We start from the raw sequence: 23587 nt of genomic DNA, 5'->3' as shown, positions 1-23587 counted from the left end.
ATTAGAACTCGTTGCCATGTATGATCCCATTCACAGAGACTAGTTTTTTGGATGAGTAGGAAATGGGAGTAGGAACTAGTTAACAAGCAAGAGGAAATAGCCTCCAGAGGGAAGGCACTTTAAAGGAGAACCTGAGCCCAGGGAAAGAGGTCCTCTCAGAAATGGCCTGAAATGGTCCTTTCAGAGTCTGGCAGGCAGCGCCCATGAGGTCTTCCAGGCTCAGACGCAAGACAGCAAAGCGAAAAGTAAACATCCAGCCCCCCTCCCTGCAAATCCATACCCAGACGCAGGAGCTCTGATTGAAGCAGGTTCAGATTATTCCAGATTTTAAGTGAAATAACAGCAGCACATTTTATCAGATAGGAAATTGCGAATGGCAGAAAGGAGATTGGTAGATTTTAACGTAATTGGGAGTTGAGGTTTGTTGAGTAGGGTTATTGCTCTGGAGGTGCACGGAATGAGACGTGACGCGATTGAGTGCACTGCGTAGAACCCGGCACCACATTCCAGTAATTGTGTTTCGTCTTTTCAGGCATGATTACGTAGTGCTGTTTCCTTGTCGGATTTCATCTGTAATTCTATCGCTCCATTTTGAGATGGATAGGTCTCTTGGGATACTCTCCTAACGCTTCCTAATTACGGTTTACCTAAGCTCAGGAAATTCAGTTAGCCAATTCTCTTCCACTTTCATTCAATATTAATAAGAACGCTTGGACAGCATCATTTTAAACACAGTAAAATCTCAAATAAAATGAAGAGATACTAGGTTCTTCTGGGTAATTAAATCTTATAATTAGCTGGGGGGTTAATCAGAAAATCCTTTTGGTTCTAGTGCTTGCTGTTAATTTTTTTTTCTAGAATTTTCTCTTTTCAGTCTGAATGGCTCCAGACTCCTTTTTTTTTTTTTTTTTTTTTTTTTTCCCCTCCATGAGTTATAGTCTTCTGGTATCTCAGTTTTAGTTGCCATTTGCTCATTCACCCATTTGTTCAGATTTATTAGAGGGGGCCTCTGAGAGATGAGGAAGACACAATCGTGTCAAAGGCTGATATAGAGATGTATTAACAGTGAATCGAGGGCAAATTCTAGAAGTTGCTTTTTGAACAAACTCTAGTTTATAGTTTTTCATCATTGTCTCATAAAACATGAGTCACACAAAACATCTTGATCGATAGGGAGATTCTGTGTACTTCCTGTTGAACTGAATGAAGTAATTTCAGGATTTTGAAAATCATTTTTCTGTGACAGGGCCTTTTGCCTCATTTCACATAAAATTGCCACAGTAAGATGAAATATTCTACTGGCTACTTTTATTTTATTATAACACATCCTTATTGCCATTTTATTTCATATCTAAGGTGCTCCCAAATGTTTGGACATGATTTCTGAAAGACTTTTTTCCGCTGATTTTCATTATGGTGACACTGACCTTAATTCCACAAGTAAACCCCAAATAGCCTTTATAAGATACATCACTATCCACTACTTTTTTTTTTTTTTTTAGTTTATTTATTTATTTATTTTGAGAGAGAGAGACAGTCCAAGTAGGGGCGGAGCAGAGAGAGAGAGAAAGAGAGAGAGAGAGAGAGAGAGAGAATCCCAAGCAGGCTCTGTGCTACCAGCGCAGAGCCCGATGTGGGGCTTGAACCCAGGAAGCCGCGACATCATGACCTGAGCAAAACCGAGAGACGCGTAACCAACTGAGCCACCCAGGTGTCCCACCATATGTTATTTTTTAATGTTAAACCAGTAAATTAGGATTTTGCTCACTGCTCAGATGTGTTCAGTGCCTAGCTTTGGGGATACTTATGTTTTCATAGCATATTATTTCCCTGGAGCTTCAATATCTCCTCCACGTTGGTACCCGGTCTTTGCCATAGTTTGTATTGAGTCAATTTCTCCTTGCTCCGATGATCAGAAACCGTTGCACCACCTTTGTTCATTTTGCTTTTTATTATTATTATTTTTTTTAATGTTTATTTATTTTTGACATAGAGACAGAGCATGAACAGGGCAGGGGCAGAGAGAGAGGGAGACACAGAATTTGAAGCAGGCTCCAGGCTCTGAGCTGTTAGCACAGAGCCCGACGCGGGACTCAAACCCACGAACCGTGAGATCATGACCTGAGCCGGAATCGGACGCTTAACTGAGTGAGCCACCCAGGCACCCCTGTTCATTTTGTTTTTTAAAGAAGAGTCTGTAAAAGCGTCTTCAGGAGGTTCCTAGTGTTTGACCCTAATGCTTTCCTGAAAATGAATATGAAGTATGATTTTATAAAAATGAGCTATGGACCTATGTGTTATAAGGCAGATTTTACTCTTTCATGACTAAGATTATTTTAAAACTGTAGTTGTGGTTCAAATATTTACGTATTTTTAAATTTTTTTTTAATGTTTATTATTTAATTTTTGAGAGACAGAGAGCACGAGCAGGGGAGGGGCAGAAGGAGAGGGAGACACAGAATCTGAAGCAGGCTCCAGGGTCTGCACTGTCAGCACAGAGCCCCACGCGGGGCTCGAACTCACAGACCATAAGATCACAATCTGAGCCAAAGTCAGAGGCTTAACCGACTGAGCCACCCAGGCACCCCACATATTTTTAAATTCTTAAGTGTTTTCCGGTGGCCATATGGCTACCTCAGACACCACTATAGGCTCAGCATGGAATATAGGTAAAAGTTATTTTCCCAGTTAAATTTTTATCTTACTATTTACTTCTCCAAGGTTTATTGACGAAATACTTAGTTGACAGAGAAATTTGTTTATTTTTTGGTTGGGATGAAGAGCTTTGATTGAGATTGCATAGCTCATATGGACACTTAAACATGGATTTTATGTAAAAAAAAATTTTTTTTTAATGTTTATTTATTTTTGAGACAGAGAGAGAGCATGAACGGAGGAGGGGCAGAGAGAGAGGGAGACATAGAATCCGAAGAAGGCTCCAGGCTCTGAGCCATCAGCCCAGAGCCCGACGCGGGGCTCGAACTCAAGGACCATGAGATCGTGACCTGAGTTGAAGTCGGACGCTTAACTGACTGAGCCACCCAGGCGCCCCTTAAACATGGATTTTAAATGCCATTTTAGATACATTTGCAACTCACGTCCATTGGCATTCTCTCAGAAAAGGCCATGTCCTTCACTTACCGTCCAGTTTTCTGGAACAGTCCCCATCGGAGGGTTGCGTTTGATGGGGTGGTGGGGCCGAATGGAGGTATTAGTCACAATGGAGGCTGGTTGTGTGTTCTCTGTAGCAGAGCTCCCGGGAGGCTGAGCGCTGTGTCTTGACTCAGAAAAGCAATCATGTTAAATGTTCTCAGTACCATAAATCTCCTCTTAAATTATTTCCCTCCTTGAGCTTTTCATCTGAAAATTTAAAAACCGCAACAAACTCTTGTTAGTGGCATGGTAACTTAGCTCACTTTACTCTTGCAATTTTTCAAATTATTTCATCATTTTTCCCACTAACGCTACTGGCTGTGAGGCAGTCCTGCATTTCTTGAAAGTCTTATTCTAGGCTATTAGGAGAGAACAATCAGGGTAGAAGAATGTGATCATCGATCAAGCTTAAGACTTTGTTGGGGCACCTGGGTGGTTCAGTCGGTTAAACATCCGACTTCGGCTCAGGTCATGATCTCATGGTTCTTGGGTTCAGTCCCTGTGTGGGGCTCTGTGCTGATGGCTCAGAGCCTGGAGCCTGCTTCAGATTCTGTGTCCCCCTCTCTCTGCCCCTCCTCTGCTTGTGCTCTGTCTCTCTCAAAAATAAATAAACATTACAAAAATCATAAAAAAAGAGTCTTTTAAAAAAAGAGTAAGACGGGGCGCCTGGGTGGCGCAGTCGGTTAAGCGTCCGACTTCAGCCAGGTCACGATCTCGCGGTCCGTGAGTTCGAGCCCCGCGTCGGGCTCTGGGCCGATGGCTCGGAGCCTGGAGCCTGTTTCCGATTCTGTGTCTCCCTCTCTCTCTGCCCCTCCCCCGTTCATGCTCTGTCTCTCTCTGTCCCAAAAATAAATAAAAAACGTTGGAAAAAAAAAAAAATTAAAAAAAAAAAAAAAAAGAGTAAGACTTTGTCACTCAAAGTGCAATGTTTAGTCAAGTAGGATTGGCATCACCTGGGAGCTTGGTAGAAATGCAGAATATTCGGGGGCATCTGGGTGTCTCAGCGTTAAGCATTCAGCTCATTAAAAAAACATTTTTTTTAATGTTTATTTATTTTTGAGAGACAGAGACAGAGCACGAGTGGGGACAGAGCAGAGAGAGAGGGAGACACAGAATCCGAAGCAGGCTCCAGGCTCTGAGCTGTCAGCACAGAGCCAGATGCGGGGCTCGAAACCATGAACCATGAGATCATGACCTGAGCCGAAGTCGGTGCTTAACTGACTGAGCCACCCAAGCGCCCCGAGCATCCAGCTCTTGATTCTAGCTCAGGTCATCATGTCATGGATCATGGGATCAAGCCCCAAATCGGGCTCCTTGCTGACACCACAGAACCTGCTTGGGATTCTCTCTTTCTCTCTCTCTCTCTCTCTCCCTCCCTCCCTCCCCCTCTCTGCCCCTTCCACCCCATTCTCTCACTCAAAATAAATACATAAACTTAAAAAAAAAAGAAACAAATGCAGAATATCAGGCCCAATCCCAGACCTCCCGACTGAGAATCTGGATTTTAGTAAAATTCCCAGGTGATTCAGAGGCGCATTGCAGCTTCAGGAGTGTTGCTTTAAGAGGCACCCTCAAAAATGACAGTCCCCTCGAGGGCTCCTGCTGAGTCCCGTTGAAGCGAGCTCTCTGTTCCATTTACTGTGCTGAGCGTGTTCACGCATTGTCTCTTACAAACTGCCTCACATCTGCAGACGGTATTATCCCCATTTTGCGCACGAAGCCTAAAGCACAGAGGAGTTAAAGAACTTTCTTGGAGCTAAGCGCCTAGCGTGCCACGGCTCTGAACTGTGGTCTGTTTGCCACCAGAGTGTATCTTCTTGATCAGGGTGATCTGTTTATTCAGTTCGGAAATGTCTTCAACACTCTTGTCCGGAGTGTTGGAACATAGTTTTGTTAAAAAGGTAAAATCATGCCTCTCATGTAGATAGGAAAATGAACACCTTTGAGAGATTGTGTTTAACTCATCCGTAAAGAAACCGGTAAGGTGTTACAACCAGTTCAAAGGAACAGACAGATTTATAGATCAGGAATATTGAGACGAATGACCAAATGGAGGCAAACCTAATTTTCCCTCTGTGGGGGAGCGTTGTCTCTCCACTGGACATAATTCATTTGTATGCCTGTTGACAAGAATTATTTTGCATTGCTGTCAGCTAGCTGCAATTTATAGAATTGCAAAATAGCTCTGTTAAAGAAAAAATTATTCATGACACTTGTTAAAGCGGTAAAGCAGACTATAGAGTTCTTTCGGGACAGGTATGGGGGCCACCGCAATGGGGTGTTTAGCGGAGAGAGATTGGGCTCAACTCTGGGGACAACAAGGATATGGGGGAGTTTATAGCTAAGGAGCACATGGGGGCAGGGGTTAGTGGATGAACACTTACTGAAAGGAGGCATCCGGGTAAGGGGGCATTCTGGCTGAACTGGCCTGGCAGGATTCTCCCTGAAGGCAGGCCAGGGTGGTCAGATATCACCTGGGGAACAGTGGGGGATCAGGAATTGGGTTAGATATTCAGCGTGATCACATGTGGAGGGTAAGGGATTTGGGCCAAACTGATTTAGCAGGATTTTTGCTAAAATTGGACTCTGAAGGACATGCCCCAGGATGGGGTCTAGTTGAAAAAGCTCAAGGAACCTGACGACAGTTTGATCAAGGAGAGGGTCTTTTCAGCTCCCATAGGTTCAGATTCGGGGGGGGGTGGGCAAGTGGTGCTTGCTATAGACCGTGAATAGCCCTCCACTGAAGGTAGATTTCCCCCCTATTAGTGGAAGTGGCATCAGATGGTGGTTAAGAACACAGAGCGATAGCACGTGGCTTCAAAACTCCAGTTCTAACTAGCACAGTGATTGTAGATATATCCTTTAATCTTACCGTGCTGTTTTCCTCATCTGTAAAATGGACAGAGTGCCTACTTTGTATATTTATTTGAGGAATAAATGAGGTGACATATGTATGAAGTGTTTGAAACGACACCTGGTGCCTAATGTCCATGCAATAGATGTTGCCATTGTCTTTATGCTTCACGAGGAAGGCATAGTGGAATTTTTGCTTCAAGGAGTATAGATATTAGTATTGAAAATATACTCAGTTTGTCCAAGATTTTCAAATTCGAAGCATGTTAAGAAAAAGTCAAACCAGGGGTGCCTGGGTGACTCAGTTGGTTAAGTATCTGACTCTCGGTTTTGGCTCAGGTCATGATGTCACAGATTTCTGGGTTCGAGCCCCGTGTCAGACTCTGAGCTGACAGTGTGGAGCCTGCTTGGGATTCTCTCTCTCCCTCTCTGTCTACCACCGCCCCCCCCACCCCCCCCCACCCCCCGTCTGTCTCTTTCAAAATAAATAAATAGACTTTAAAAAAAGTCAGAATGATTTTGGCTGTATCGTGCAAGAAGATATTGTTGATGGTGGGTTAAAAAAATACTTAGAAATGCCACAGTGTGGACGAATCCCACCCGACTCCACACGTGTGAGCTTATCTCCAGTCCCCAAGGATCTCACACTTAAGGACAGTGCAGTGAGACACGAATGCTCCAATGCTTGTCACTTGTCTTCCTTTTGTTCCCAACGTGCTTCTATTTTATTTCATCTCTATTTTGACCCTACTGTTGCCCATCTGGATTTGAAATTTTAATTAATCTCCGGATCAGACTTGTCCTTTTGGTAACTCATCGTTAGTGCTTCCCGTCTGCCAGAAAGGACTCACACCTGCGCCTGGCCAGCCTGTTCCCCTCAGGGCAAGCTGTGGGGCGGAAGGGCTGAAATTTACCAGAAGTGGGAGTCTGTGAGGTTCATTACTATGGATCTTTCCTTCAACATCATAGCGATGGGCAGCGATATTGTAAATGGTCGAGGGAAAATTTTGTGCTTCATTGGTTAAGTTTGCACTGTTCAGACAACGCACCTCCGAGTTATCTGGTCCTGATCCTTTGGGAGCAGTTTCACAACTCTGTAAGTTATAGTTAACTCAGCAATATGCAAACGATGTCCTACCTGGTAGAGGTCCACTTGATTTCCCCACCCCCTCTCCACTGGTTTTGCCCCCCTTTGGACATTCATCTCGATATTCCTGGTCTATAAATGTGTCTGTGCTGTGGATTCTCCTTTGAACTGATTCTCTCCTTATGAATGGAACAAAATCTTTAACGCGTGTTCATTTCACATCTGTATGAGATGTATGACTTTGCATTTTTGAAAGCTATCTTTCAACAGTGGTAGGGGGCCAGAATACATTATGGCTACTGATTTAGTGGGAGAGAGCTACCCAATTAATCTCTGTCAAGGGTGACCAAAGACAGGCAAACATTAAGGTGAAACCAAGTTAGCAAGAGATTGTTTTGCAGAAACCTCCATTTTCAGTTGGCTGCAGTGTTCATGTGGAAAAGAATGAAGTTCTGCGTGGTCATTTTGAGAGCATTTACTGTTATTTTGAATTACGTGACATCCGCCAAAACACAGATTCACGGTTCCTTGAAATTAATATTACAGAAAACAGCCAGCGCTCATTCTGCAAAGTCAGCCTGATAAGTGCATGTTTACCTGTCTGTCCTCCTCACCAGACTCGTTGCTTTAAGGCAGCAAGGACACTGTCTTGTCTACTGTCCTATCTCCGATAGCCACCATTGCCAGTGGCCCAGGCTATGGGCTCCATTGATACATGGCTAACGACTGAACAAAGAGGCAGCCCAGGGTCTGCCCCTCATCTCTGTAAGGCGCCAAGACTTGGTATGGCCAGTTCCTGTGTGTAAAGGCAGACTTGTGTTAACCAGGCTGCTAGAATAATCAAGCTATGCAGTAGGCTGGGTACTTGGCCTTTGTCTCTCAGGGAAACTATAGGGTGGGGGGGCACATTAATAATTAGAACCTTTGCTTGATAACGTTGAAGTCAGAGCATAGGTGGTCACTGTCACCTCTTACACGTCTCTATAGGGGGTTTCCGCTGGTGGTCAGGAGACACTCCTGGCTTTCTAGCTCCTCTTCCCGGGAACGGGGAAGGAGCCTGAGAAGTAAATGGGAAAATTCCCATTCATTGGGCTCTTTCCAGTTTTAGGCTGCATTCTCCATCTGTTAAAACATTCTTTCTCCTGAGAGAGTAAAACTGATTAGGCTTTACTCTTTACATCTAGATAACACCTTCCAGTTTTGCCCCCTTTATGGCCACCGGACAAAGGATTTGCATGGTCTTGAAAGTCCTTAGTCACCTATGGACATTATTCTTTGGGATATTTTACTTGTCCAGGGGACAATGGCATGATGGCATTCACTGCAAGTGATGCTCAGAAGGTGATGTAAACTCTGTTTTCGAGGTCCTAGTGGTTGCCCACTGAGTACTGGGCACATTATTTTGTAGGGGTTGAATCACTTGTTTTTTTTTTTAAAGAGGTATTTTTTTTGCATCCTCAGAGGCTTAATTTTTATCCTCTTGCAGGAACTGTGTGGTCCTTAAGCTTCCTGCTATTTTGTGAAATTTTGCCAGGTGGTTTTGTAAAGTGATCGCTTTCGACTCAAGGCTGACTTAAAGAGACAGAATTTCTAAAAAACAGATCAGCCACACGCTTGTTTCTGTGTGCGTTTTTTCCCCCCAGTTCTTATTAAAGAGTTTTTTTTCCCTCTGACATATACTGAAGTGATTGAAGATGTGCCTGAAGTCTTGGTTGCCAGAACCAAATAAACAAATTCTATAATTAAATAATACAAGCCATCAGAATCCATAATGTAAGACTTGCAAGGAATGGAGAATTTGTACCGTTTAGCAGTTAGCAAACTGTCGGCGAAAGAGGAGCCCAGAGTCTTTGGGGCTGCGTCCTGGATGGCTCTGTAGGTCCAGTCAAGAAGTGTGGAGCCTGTCCTGAGGTGGCTGGAGGCGGGGTGGGGGGGGGTCCCAGATGGACTTAGCCCAGGGAAATGACAGGATCCAATGTGCATGCGTAACACCACCCCCAGGGGGCAGTTAGGATGGAGCAAAGGGGGAGAGAGGTTGGTTGAGGTGTTTGGAGAAAGCAGGCTGGCTGAGGAGAAAAGGCGATTGGAGGGAGTCCTGGGGAATGCTGTCACTGAAGACCAGCCAGTTATGTAAAAGTAACAGGCAGAACAGGAAGAAGAACCCTGAAGAACAGGGAGAGAGGACTGTGATGGGAACCAGGTGCAGTGTGGGGGGTCTGCAGCTGAGATGGCGGGAGGTAAAAGAGGACTGAAATAACCCCTGGCTTTGGTGATGCCTCCCCAGAACAGTTTGGCGGATTTGTGGGGAAAGAAAAGTGAATGCAACGGGGTACAGTTGGAAGGCGAGGCAAGGCATTAGGCAAAGGAGAAGAGCAGAATGAGTTTTGTTTGGTTTTGACCTTGAGATGGCAGAGAATTGAGCCTGAGGAGGAGGAGGGGGCAGTGGGAGGGAAAGGGTGAAGGTTCAATGGAGAGCAAAATGAAGGGGGCGGGTCCAGATCTCAGGGGAGACGGGGAGGGAGGGGATGGCAGGTGGATTATCCTTTTGTGGAGCAGAGAGACTTTTTCCTCTAAGAAGGAAAGTAAGGATGTCTGATCCCTAAAGATCAGTTCACACGTGGCAGCGACATTTTTCTCTGAGGTGGGACGCGTGATTGAGAAGTTCAGAGGGCAGAGAACGGTAAATGGGTAGGTAGCCATTGAGGGAAATGGGAAGAGAAGGTAGCTGGCGACATGTAACATTATCATCAAGGTGGAAAAAAGGCTGAACGGATCGGACACCATGCCTTTATCAAGGCACCAACCACCTACCTGTATGATTTTTTTCCCCAGCAGTCCTGAGGGGTCAGGTGCAGCCAGGTAGTATGCCAGGGGCTGTCGTGCTCCATTACTGCAGCTTTGCAAGGTGAAGTGACAGAATGCTAAGGGAGCAGGCGACTGAGAGCACTGAAAGGATGCCACGAATGTCACAAACGAGTAGGTAGGCAGTCTCACACAGTGACTCATGAGCAGAGACTGTGATCTCATAATGGAGTGATTAAAGAGGCACTGGCCAGAGATCTCTGCTCTCTGATCTGGGAGGCTGCAAGCGCTGACTTGGTCCAAGGTCTAGTGCCTCTCCAGGAGGATGGCCAGTGTCTCTTCTTCTTCTTCTTCTTTTTTTTTAAATTTTTGTTTTAATGTTTATTTTTGACAGAGAGAGAGAGAGAGAGAGAGAGCGCACGAGTGTCTGAGCGGGGGATGGTCAGAGAGAGAGGGAGACACAGAATCCGAAGCAGGCTCCAGGCTCTGAGCTGTCAGCACAGAACCCAACACGGGGCTCAAACTCATGAACCCAAGATTGTGACCTGAGCCAAAGTGGGACGCTTAACTGACTGAGCCACCCAGGCTCCCCATGCCAGTGTCTCTTCTGTGACTTGTCTTGGGAGCAAGCTGTGTAGCTCAGTAGGTCATAGGTCACCCGATCCTGTCTTTACCTAATTCTGGTAAGAAGTATGTTAGAAGAGCCTTCACCAAAAAATTGAAATAAAATTGAAATTAAAAAAAAAAAAGTCTGAGTCAACAGAAATAGAATTCTTATTTTGAGCCCGAAAAAGTCTGGCCCCATGGGTTTTGGTTATTAGAGCTCATCTGGCAGGCCTCCTCATTCCTGTGCTTTTTCTCCCTAGACTCAACTGCTCAGACTATGAACTTGAGTTAGTTTGTGGGAGGGGGGCCCTCGTCCTGACTTCTGCCTGCGTAGGAACTTCCGCACAGCAGGCTGTGATATGCTTCACCTCCGTAGCTTCCCTTTTCAAGTTCTCCCTGACACCTGCTGCTTTCAGCTGGGCCGTTCCAACCCGATTGCCGAGAATCCCTTCTGGGTTACATATCAGCCCACACTTGTCTCGTGGCAATCTCTTGCTCCTCCAGGTTGGCTCTGACTCCAGGTCTTTAGAATCCCTACTTGTACCTTGATCATTTTTTTCTCTTTTGACTTGTCTGAGAGATATCCCCAAATCCAGAAGTTAGAGAGGACTCAGACGTCTATCTTCATTGGCGGTGGGGACCAGCTTCTCAAATAGGGTCTGTCTCCGGGTCGTGTCTGCTCTCAAATCAGAACGGCGAAAGTTTCTTCTTTTACTCTCCGAAGAGCAAGGGACTCTTTTGTGGTTTTCCTAAAGCTCTCAGATCCAAGCCACATCTAACTCTTACTTATTCTCACAGCAGAGAGGTCTGACGGGCTAGCCCAACCAGATGATCTCACCTTCTCCCTGGAAGGCCTAATGCTCTCCACATCTCCCAGGATTCCTGGTGTCTCTTAGGGTCTCAGGTATTCGAGCATTTCAAAACATGGCAGTTCTATTGTTAATTTGTATTTCTGTCTTGAATAACAAACATAGTTGAAAACACCACGTGCGAGGAGGAGACTTCTCTAGAGGGCAGCAAAAGGGGCTGTATCGATCAGATGCCTCAGGGAGACAAATGTCTGAAGTTCACAGGTTCTGCCTGTGAGTATCTTAGTGCCTTCCTAGGCAGGTTTTAAGGACATTAGATGAAAAGGAAGAAAACTTATGAAGTCTCTGAATGAATGAGAAGAGGACAGGAAAAAAACAGAAAGCAAAGAGAACTAACTCCGGGGACTTCCCTTTCTGTTCCTCTCATGGTGAAGCAGCTTCTAGAGGTGGGAGAAGTTTCTGACCCCTGTGTTCATAACCATGACTGGTTTGGGGAAGGAATACAATGATGCCTTTAGGAGAATACAAAAGGACCATGTATTTAGTGACTTCTGGGTGGGTTTTGAAAAATTTTTCTTTAATGTTTATTTATTTTTGAGAGAGAGCAACAGAGGGCCAACAGGAGAGGGGCAGAGAGAGAGGGAGACACAGAATCGGAAGCAGGCTCCAGGCTCCGAGTTGTCAGCACAGAGCCCGACGTGGGGCTCGAACTTACGAACTGTGAGATCATGACCTGAGCCGAAGTTGGACGCCTAACCGACTGAGCCGCCCAGGCGCCCCAACTGCTGTGTATTTTTATACACACCCGTGTAAGCCCTTGTCTTAGTCTGTTGAGGCTGCTGTAATGAAATACTATAGATTGAGTGGCTTATAAGCAACCCAAATGCATGTCTCTGTTCTGGAGACTGGAAGTCCACGATGGTGGCACCTTCAGATTTGGGGAGGGCTCATTTCCTCAGAGACGGTCTTCCTGTCACTGTAACCTCACGTGGCAGAAGGGGACCGGACCGGGCATGTCAGGCTGATTTTATAAGGGCACTGATTGCATTCATGAGGCTCCCTCCCCCCTCCGTGACCTTCGTCACCTGCCAAGGGGTCAGAATTTCTATATGCGAATTCTGGGGGGACACAGACATTCCCTCTGTAGCATCCCTGTAACTACTCTATTGAGCAAAGATTTTTAAAAAGGAAATGGTCCAACCTGGCCCTACCGATACTACAGACTCTGTTTTTTTTGCTATGACTTCCTGTCTGTCTTCACTTTATAGCAGATCCTCTCATTTGCTTTCCATCGGTCTGTCTGTGATTTCAGTTGGGCAAAACTGTTCTGACTTTTTATTAACAAAGATCCTCTCCAATTTAAGACAAGTTGGAGGATGCTCAACCCTTGTTGGTGCCCCCTGGTCACAGTTCCACAATTCAATATTGCAAAGCCATCATAATTCAAAGCACTGTTGGCTGGGTAATTCGCTTCATTAGCGATGCTGCCTGAATAAAATACACAGCAAATTCGAAATAAACAAATCCTTGGAAGGTACGATGATACAATTGGAAAGCACAGAAGGTCAGGCATGGAGGCAGAGGAGGGAGAAGGAGGAAGGCGGCGGGGGAGGGGGAGAAAAATCGGATCAGGATGAAAAGGGATTCTGTGAGCCTCTAAGTGCTCTGTGGACAGTGTTTTTAGAAAGCATTCTGCACCATACCAGCGAATTGATTATGAGGCTGTCTTGTGTCTATCTTTACCTCCACACCTCCTGCTCCTGCTCCCCTCGCTTCCCATATCCAATTTATTCCGAAGTCCTGTCCATCTCACCTCCAGAATAGATCTCAAGTCTGTCAGCTCGTGACTCCCGCTTTGCAATCAGGTTGGGCCCGCGGCTGGCGCTGGCTGGGCTAATGCATTCAGGTGCTGGGTGGGACTTTCCAGCGCTTTCTTCTCCTGCCACTGCGGGTACTGAAGCGGGTTGTGGAAATGAAGGTGCCACAGGACCGGAGCTGTCTGGGTCCGTGCATCACAAGGAGCACAGCTGCCCAGGGTAGCTCGGTGGGCATGCGAGCGATCGAGGGGCAGACCTTGCCGTGTAAAGCTGGGTGTGTTGTGATCACATCACAGTCCACCGTATCCTGACTAGTGACACAAACCGCCCTCCTCTCTCTCCTAACCTGCCCCCCTTTTCGGCAGCCCTATCACCTCTCGTTCCGTTTCTCAGCGAGGCAAACCTCTTAAAACATACATCAGTGTCACATTAGTCTCCTGCTTCCCCTTGTTATTAGGATAGATCTATAACACTCTGGGCTGGCCCCCATTCTGGGGCCTTTGTACCTGCTTTTTCCTCTACCTGGAACCTTCCCCCCACTTCCCAAGGTTCACCCAGCTCACGGAGATTATCCTTTCCATCTCTGTCCTAAGCACCACTGTCTCAGAGGCCCCCTCAGGATGGGGGGGGGGGGTCTCCTTGTTTCACTCCACCGTCGCATCCACTGCTGTTTTAATGATCCCAGTGACAGTTCCTAATTCTGTATTCATTTGTGTGGCTCTTTGTTTGTTCAGTATCTTTCTCCCTGACCCGAAGGCCTGCTGTGTCAGGGAAAGGACCCTTGTCTGTTACAGCTGCCTAAGCATCCTGTGCCTGCCCCTAGCCCATACCAGGTTCTCAGCAAAAATGTTCAGGATGAATAAATAAATGCATTTAATGCTAAGTCAGAACTGTACATGTATTTTGGAAGTCTCACGAAAGTGATACTGGATATTTTTTTTTTTGAGGATTTACTGTTTCAGTCATGGTACCAAGGGCTTTACGTTATTTTCTATATCATGTATATATCACGACGATAACAGAATGGGGGGGGGGGTCAGACTAGAGACGTGGAAGCTGAGGTCTGGTGTGATTAAATAGCACAGGTGTGTTTTCAAGGCTCATGAGGCCGCCCAACTCCATAATCCATTTCCTTCCCTTGATTTTTAATTTGGTTTCTGTCCAACTCCCATTTTCCAAGTTCGTGAAACAATAGCAACAGACCTTTATATCACGGCATTATAAAAATCAAGCGCCAGATTTCCCTTGCTTTCTTTTTGGAGAGACCTACTGATCTCCAGTGTCTGCGTGCTTCCTGCCAGAGACAATGTCTTTGAAAAATGTTTATGTCCTATGCAGTCTTAAAACTAGTCAGTCAATAATGTGTTCGTTGTAAATACGAACCACAAAATATGAAAACCTGAAAATATGAAGTCTTCCACAGAGAGTTCATTTCCGTTTGACTTTATAGTGCGAGATTTTTTTTTTTTTTTTCTTAATTGAAACCCATCAGAGGTGAAAATACCCATTTCCTTTTCCATGGGGAAATCCATTATGGAATAAAATTCAGGCTTCATTTGGGCGTGCTTTATCAATTAAATCTGCATTTCGTTAACAACATCCTATACCTCTCATTTTAAATCAATCTTTTTAAAATCTCTTTCATGAAACAGCACATATCTGAATGAGAAGTCGCTCCGGCTGACGGAAACATGCAAAAGTCTGCAACACGGCTTTGCGACTTTATCTAGCAAAGTAAAAAGGTAAGTTCTACTTTTCACAATTTAATTGTAAAATCGGTGTTTTGCATTCAACATATTTTACAGCACCTTTGAAACCATTTGGAAAATAAGACTGTGTTCATGCTGTGGCTTGACCTTGGGCTCTGAGAAGCTCTCTCTGGCGAGGAGAGTGGACAGTGCAGACCAGGGTAGCGGGGATTCAATGTATCTGTCCCTGGATCCACGTTCACTAAAACACCATGTAGTTTTACTGGCTAGACTTTTCTAGGCCATCATTGGACCCTATCCTAGCAAAAGGCACATGTATTTGTACTGAATTGCTTATATCCAGAAGGGTAACAGATTTACCCCTCGTCCTAACTGTGGGTCACCTTAAACTTCCCCCCTGCTTCTAATTCTGTATTTTAGACCATCTTCTTCATACTGGGAAGGTGGATCTAAAAGCTCCAAGCTTCGCGTATGGAAGGGCCCTTGGTGGCCTGAGACTGATGGGGGTGGTATTGCCTTGACTATACCTGGAAGGAGCAGAATCTGACAGTGCTGGGTGAAGGCTGGGCAGGTGGGGTAGGGGGGCCTGTGGTTACACCTGTAATCTTCCTCAGAGGAGCAAAGCTGAGTTGGATGTAGTATTAATGATACTAAAGGGAACCCAGGATCTGTGAGGTAGGTCTCCCTGGAGAGTGGCACATAGACTGTCTCAACTCTTTGGGCAGAAAAGGGAAATGTTTCACAGTGTAAGTGTTCCTGCTGTGTAAGGAACCCCACACATTTTACTTGGAGACCTCAGCTACTATTCTGGGCCAGAGGAACACATCCAGTGCAGGAAGACGGTACCAGGGTGATCACCCTTGACGTCCCGAGCGTCTCTCTTTGTCTGAGCCTCGTGACTGCCTGGATCCTTGAAATTGTCAGCGAGGCCTGATCCTGGGTAAGATCTCTGTTTTGAGTTAATCGGGTGTGACCATCCAATCCTGTATGCTAGCTCAGTTAATTACAAAAGGATAGCCCTAATAAAATTTTGGTTTTCTTTTCCTTAAATTCCAACGGACGGGCCTTAAGCTTCCTGGAAAAATCCACTGTGCCTTGTACCTTACATCTGCCACACCTGATCTACTCCTCTCCCTAAGTTTAGTCTGTGTCTTTCTTTGCCCTGGAATGTTGACCAATGAGAACTTCATCAATATATTCCTTGCTCCTTTTGTCATCTAGTTTTCTTTGGATTTGACCCAGAGGGGAGCACTAGAAGGAGAACGGAAAGAGGGAGGAAGGAAAAAGATCTTGCTTGGTGGTGTTGCTTTAGGTTAACTACCTCCTTGACCAAAGGAAAGTGCTGCATCTTGAATGAAGGTCGTGACTTTTGTTACGTGCCTCTTTGTCCCATTCCCTCTGCCTTCATTCTTTTCATTGGACTCTTCAGGAAGAAACTGTTAACAGTCCCCTGGCATCGTACTTGTGTTTCCCTGCATCCAGTCCAAGCCTTTTGAAAAAGTCCCTCTTTAAGCTCTTCTTAAATGACACAGTTGAGTGGGCCATCATTTCTGCCAGGACTCTTGCTCACCGAAGATGGGCCAGGAGAAACTCTTAGAAACGCTTCCCTCCTCGCATGATCGATTTATTGAATTTGGGGATGGACTTAAAGTAGCACACGCATCACCGATGGTGCAGCGCGTCTCTTTTGGGCATGTTGTAGCTGTTGTTTTGTTAGTTGGGTGTGGGGGTTTACAGGCCTTTTTCTGAAACTTGTCCCACGGATCTCGAATCCCAGACCTGCCGCATGCTGCATGCGTTGGACTTGCGGCACATGTTGAAAAGCTGGTCCGTGCTCTACCCTGTCACGAGCCAGTTGGACTCCTTGTCTGACTCAGCAAGTGAAAGTTGCCATTGACTTTCTTCAGCGTTCTGTCTGACATGAACTGTTCTTGCTCCCCAAAGTGACAAGAGTCCTCAACATAAGGACCATCCATAGTTGTGCGTTGGAGCAAAGCACTTGAGTCAGCATGGGAGAAAATTCTTTAATCGTGGAAGGTGTGTGTTTGTTTTTTTTTTTTTTTTTAAGGCCAGAATTGAACAACTTTATTACGTGTGTCAACAAGGACGGTTAGCTGCAGTGTGCTAATGAGAATGTCTGTGTGCATGCCCTTATGTTTGCTCTCTCACTTTTCTATTGTTTTGGATTTGGTGCTAAGACCTCTTCTCTGCCATTCTTTAGGGGGATGCATTTCCATTATGCACACAATTTTCGACTAGCTCACATAATTAGCCTGCGCTGGTGTTCTGTTTGGCAAAGGTCTAGAGAGAGCAAGCATGAATTGCCCATTGTTATGAAAGTGTTATTTTGCACACAGGAGACTAATTTTTTTTCAGCTGCATCGTCTATTGTCAGGAATTGTGTGTTCTGCGACTCGGTGTTATTACGGATTTACAGGGGACAATTGGGAAGGCCATTCAGTATATAGTGATAAAAAGTAATTTCATTTTCTTAGAAATAATTATTTAGCTCTGTCTTTTGTCATGGTCCGTTAAAGACTTAGAATCTTCTCATTCTTCAGCCAGTTTGTCTCTTTCAGTTTGCTAAAATAGAATCTAGGAAGACAGAGTCATAGTGGGAGGGAAATTGCTCTTTTTCTCCTTTGGTCTTTAGTCCAGTTTTAAATAAAAGAAAATTAAACAGTTGCCACTTGGAGGACAGCAGGATGAGAACTGTGTACCACAATTCTTTATTGTCTAAGACTATGAGCTCTGGGGATGTGGCACCATCCCGTTGCCTTGCTGAAGCCAAAGGGTGTGGGTGGTTGTAGCACTCACCTGCTCCCTGGCTGGGGCAGGTGAGTGGGAGTGGTCATGGTATTCTCCTGCATCCAGCCAAGAGCTGGCACGCACTCACAGACAAGGCGCATCCCACTATTCCCGAAACTCACTGGTGGGCGCACATTGTCAAAACATTTTCCTGCTGCCTTTTTGAAGTCAGCAAGCATGTCCCAACCCCAACACTGGCTGCCCAGTTAAAGCCAGTGGGCATATGCAGTCCACACAGGGAACACCCTTTGACTGCCTGGCCATGGTGGCCAAGGGGGCTGGAGTCCTTAAGCTTCCCAGAAAGGTAACAATTCAGAGGGTACTTACTGACAGGCCACCACGCCTGGGGCACCACACAGACAGCAGACTGAAAAATAGCCATCTTCCTCTGAAAAAGGCCTCCTTCCTCGGCCTGGAGCTTCAGCCTGAGGGACAGGCTTTAGATTCCCCACATATCTGGAGGCTGAGGAAGTGCTTCCAGGAAGGCACTATCTTTGAGCAGCACCCTGGCCTCCCTGCAGCTTGATGAGACCCCCCCAGTGAGAAGGTTATATACTCATCCTGAGCCCCGATTTTTGCACTCTTGCCCAGAGGACACCTCTGGATCTCCTGCATGATTGTGACCCCACAGGAGTGTATATATTCACATACTTTAGAAGCTGCTGCCTGAGGGTCTGGCTTCCAGTCAGCCTGAAACTTGGTGCTAAATGGGGTTCCTGCCCTTGGAACGCTCACAGTTCTTGGCACACTCTTAAAAACAGAGACAAATCAAGAATAAATTGTGTGGTTTAGACAATCACAAAGGTGCAAGAGCTAGGACAAGGTTGAACAAGAAGGTTCATCGCCTACCCAAGGCCACTTCTTCAAGACTGTGAGGGGTAACTGCTTCACATTACACAGAATCAAACACAGAGTCAAACAACTTGAGGAAACAGAGAAATATGTTCCTACTGAATGAAGAAGGCAGAACCTCAGAAAAAGACCTTCATGATATGCAGATAAATAATCTACCTGATGAAGAATTCAAAGCAATGGCCATCAAGTTGCTCGCTGAACTTGGGATGAACACCATGAGAGCGTCAACAAAGAGAATGAAAATGTAAGAAAGTACCAGACAGAAGTCACAGAGCTGAAGAATACGATAACTGAACTGAAAAATACACAAGAGCAGTTCAGCAACAGACCGGATAAAACGGAAGAACAGATCGGCAAGCTGGAAGACAAAGCAGTGGAATTCACTTAGAGCAGCAAACAGAAAGACTTAAAAAATGAAGATAACTTAAGAGACCTAAGGGACAGCATCCAGTGGAACAGCATTTACATCCATTACATACATGGGGGTCCCAGAAAGAGAAGAGGGAGAGAAAGGAGCAAAATACTTATTTGGAGAAATAATGGCTGAAAAATTTCCTGACCAACCTGGTAAAGGAAAAATACATCCAGGTCTAAGAATCCAGAAAATCCAAAATAAGATGTGTCCAAAGAGATCCATACCAAGACACATTATAATAAAATGTCAGAAAGAGAATATATTAAAAGAAGCAAGAGAAAAGCAAATTGTTATTGACAAGGGAAAACCTGTAACTCCATCAACAGATTTATCAACAGAAAATTTGCCAGGTCAGAAGGGAGTGGCAGGATATATTCAAAGTGCTAAAAGGAAAGAAAAAACAACAACCAAGAATACTCTACCCAACAATGTTATCATTCAGAATTGAAGGAGAGGTAGAGTTTTCCAGAACCCAGAAGCTAAAGGCCTACTGCTACTAAGGTGGCCTTGCAGGAAATGTTAAAAGGGACTTTTTAAGCTGAAAAGAAATGGAACTAATTAATAACAAGAAAATCTGAAAGTAAAAATCTCACTGGGAGAAGCAAATATATAGTAAAGATAGTGTATTAATCACTTAAAAAACTATTATAAAAGTTAAAAAACATAGTTAAAATCAACTAAAACTCCAATAATTAAAGTCTACATAAAATAAAAAAAAGTAAAATGTGATCTCAAAAATATAAAATGTGGCAGTGTTGGAAAAAAATGTAGTTTTAGAATGTGTTTAAATTTAAATTGCTATCAACTTAAAATCTATACATAAGATGTTATATACCTAAGGTGATATACATGAATCTAATGGTAATTACAAAGCAAAAATTGTAGTAAATACACAAAAGAAAATGAGAAAGGAATTTAAATCTAACACTAAAGAAAGTCATCAAACCATAGGGGAAGAGAGAGGAGAAGAAAGGAACTGAGAGGAACCACAAAAACAGCCAGAAGACAATGAACAAGATGACACCTTACCAATAATTACTTTAAATGTAAATGGATTAAACTCAGCAGTCGAGACATAAGGTGGATGAAGGGATTAAAATAAAAAAAGAGCGCCTGGGTAGCTTAGTCAGGTAAGCATTCAACTTCAACTCAGGTTACGATCCCACAGTTCATGAGTTTGAGCCCCGCATTGGGCTCTGCACTGACAGCTCAGAGCCTGGAGCCTGCTTTGGATTCTGTGTCTCCCTCTCTCTACCCCTCCCCCACTTGTGTGCATTCTCTCTCTCTCTCTCTCTCTCTCTCTCTCTCTTTCTCAAAAATAAATAAACGTTAAAAAAAAAGGATATAGTGTACTACAAGAGACTCATTTCAGAAGGAAGGACACACACAAACTTAAAGTGAAGGGATGGAAAAAGATATTTCATGCAAATGGAAATTGGAAAGAAATTTGGTATAGCTGTATTCATATCAGACAAAATAGACTTTACAACAAAGACTGTAATAAAAGACAAAAAGGGGCACTATGTAATAACAAAGGGGTCAATCCAACAAGAAGACATAATATTTATAAATATATTTGCACCCAATGTAGAACACCAAAATATCTAAAACAAATATTAACAGATCTAAGGGGAGAAATGGACAGTAGTACAATAATAATATGGGACTTTAGTACCCCATTTATATCAATGGGTAGATCATCCAGACAAAATTGATAAGGAAACAGTGGCCTTAAGTGACATGTTAGACCAGATGAATTAAATACATATATACAGGACATTCATCCCAAAACAGCAAAAGATACATTCTTGTCAGGTGCACATGGAACATACTCCAGGATAGATTCCATGTTAGGACACAAAACAATAAAGAAGATTGAAATACTATCAAGCATCTTTTCTGACCACAATGGTCTGAAGCTAGAGATCAGTAACAAGAAGAAACCTGCAAAAACTACAAATATGTGGAGATAAACATGTTACTAAACAACTACTGGGTCACAGAAGAAATCAAAGGAGAAATTTTAAAAATAATTAGAATAAAATAAAATCTGAAATATGACATACCAAAATCTATGGGATGTAGCAAAAGTGGTTCTAAGAGGGAAGTTCATAGCAATATAGGTCTACCTCAAGAAGCAAGAGAAATCTCAAATAAACAATTTAACTTTACATGTAAAGGAACTAGAAAAAGAAGAACAAATGAAGCTCAGAGTTAATAGAAGGAAGGAAATCATTAAAGCTCAAACTGGAAATAAATAGAGACTAAAAAGACAAGAGAAAAGATCAATAAAAACAGGAGCTGGCTCTCTGAAAAGATGGGGAAAAAAACCTTTTAGGTAGCCTCATCAAGAACAAAGAAGGTTCTAATAAAACCATAAATAAAAGACAAGTTACAAAAGATACCACAGAAACACACAGGATTTTAAGAGACTACTGTGAACAATTATATGCCAACAAACAGGACAATCTAGAAGAAATGGATAAATTCCTAGAAGCTTACAATCTTTCAAGATGGCATTGTGAAAAAATAGAAAATCTTAATATACTGGTCAAGAGTAAAGGGATTGAACCACTAATCAAAAACCTTGCAGCAAAAGTCCAGGACCATACAGCTTCACTGGTGAATTCTACCAAACATTTAAAGAAGATTTAATACCTGTCCTTCTCAGACTCTTCCAAAAAAATGAGGAGAAGGGAACACTTCCCAACTCATTTTATGAGACCCTTTTATGAGACCTTAATACCAGACCAGGCAAGGTTAACCACAAAACAAAAAAAGTGAAGAAAATTACAGGTAATATCCCCGATGAACATAGATGCAGAAACCCTCAACAAAATATTAGCAAACCAAATTCAGAAATACATTAAAAAGGTATACACCATGATCAAGTGGGATTTATTCCAGGGATGCAAGAATGGTTCGACATCTGCAAATCGGTCAATGTGATATGCTACATTAACAAAATGAACAAAAAAATCATCATATGGTATCTCAGTGTGAGAAAAGTTTTGACAACATTCAATATCTGTTTATATTAAAAACTCTTAGCAAAGAAGGTATAGAGAGAATTACCTCAACGTAACAAAGGCCATATATGACAAACTCATAGTTGTTATACTCAAGGGTGAAAACTTAGAAGCCTTTCCTCTAAGATCAGTAACAAGACAAGGATGCCCATTCTCCCCACTTTTATTCAGCATAGTATTGGGAGTTCTAATCACAGCAATTACGCAGGAAAAGAAATAAAAGGCATCTAAATTGGAAGGGAAGAGGTAATTAAAACTGTCACTATTTGCAGATGACATGATACTATACATAAAAAACCCCAAGAACTTCACCAAAAAACTATTAGAACTAGAAAATAAATCCAGTAAAGTTGCAGGATGCAAAATTAATATACAAAAATATGTTGTATTTCTATACACTAATAATGAACTATCAGAAAGAGATAACCAGGAAAACAATCCTATTTGTAATTGCATCAAAAAAAGTGAAATACATAGGAATAAATTTAACAAAGGAGGTGAAAGACCTATAGTCTGAAAACTGTAAGACATTGATGAAAGAAACTGAAGAAGATACAAATAAATGGGAAGAAATTTTGTGCCCATGGATTGGAAAAGTTAATATTGTTAAAATGTCCATACTACCCAAAGCCATGCACAGATTCATTGCAGTCTTTTTCAAGGTTCCAGTGCCATTTTTCACAGACCTAGAACAAATAATTCTAAAATGTATACGGAAACACAAAAGATCACTAATAACCACCACAATCTAGAGAAAGAATAACAATGTCAGAGGTATCATGCTCCCTGAATTCAATCTATATACTACAGAGATTAGTAATTAAAACATGGTTTTGGCACAAAAACAGACATATAGATCAATGGAATAGAATAGAGTGCACAGAAATAAATCCACGTATATATAGTCCATCAGTTTCCACGAAGAAGGCAAGAATATACAATGAGGCAACGACCGTCTCTTCAATAAATGGTGTCAAGAATACTGGGTACCTTACATGCAAGAATGAAGGTTGACACTATCATATACCATATACAAAAATTTTAACTCAAGTGGATTGAAGTTTTTAATATAAGACCTGAAACCACAAAACCCCTACAGGAAAACAGGTGGTAAGCTCCTTGAAACTAGTCTTCGCAATGTGTGTGTGTGTGTGTGTGTGTGTGTGTGTGTGTGTGTGTGTGTGTATGTTTTGGATCTGACTCCAAAAGCCAGGAAAACAAAAGCAAAAATAAACAAATGGGACTACACTATGCATCTTTACAACAAAGGAGACCCTCATCAAAATAAAAAGGCACCCTACTAAATGGGAGAAGATATTTGCAAATCGTATTTCCAAAAGGGTTAATATCCAAAGTAGATGAAGGACTCACACAGCTCAGTGACAAAAAAAGAAAAAAAGAAAAAAAAAAAAAAAAGACAAGAAAGGAGTACTGGCCAGGATGTGGGAAACGGGAACCCTCGTGCACTATTGGTGGGAATGTATACTGGTCCAGCATCTATTGAGAACAGCATGGAGACTGCTCAAGAAAAAGAAAAATAGAACTACCGTATGGTCCAGGAATTACACTATTGGGTATGTACGTATCTGAAGAAAATGAAAACACTAATTGTAAAAGATACATCATCCCTATGTTCATTACAGC

At 43.3% G+C, this 23587-nt stretch overlaps 1 protein-coding gene across 1 annotated transcript in view; it reads left to right on the top strand.

Annotated features, from left to right (window-relative positions):
- The window catches only part of ST8SIA6 (ST8 alpha-N-acetyl-neuraminide alpha-2,8-sialyltransferase 6), a 150439-nt gene that overhangs the window by 48305 nt on the left and 78547 nt on the right, over positions 1-23587 (top strand). The window contains exon 3 of the mRNA XM_042945023.1: positions 14780-14869. Within this exon, the coding sequence (XP_042800957.1) occupies positions 14780-14869 (90 nt within the window). The remainder of the gene's footprint in view (positions 1-14779; positions 14870-23587) is intronic.

Source organism: Panthera leo, chromosome B4 (assembly GCF_018350215.1).
Source record: "Panthera leo isolate Ple1 chromosome B4, P.leo_Ple1_pat1.1, whole genome shotgun sequence".
NCBI lineage: Eukaryota > Metazoa > Chordata > Mammalia > Carnivora > Felidae > Panthera > Panthera leo.
The sequence above is the reverse complement of the archived record's forward strand: the minus strand, read 5'-3'. Positions and strand labels throughout refer to the sequence as shown.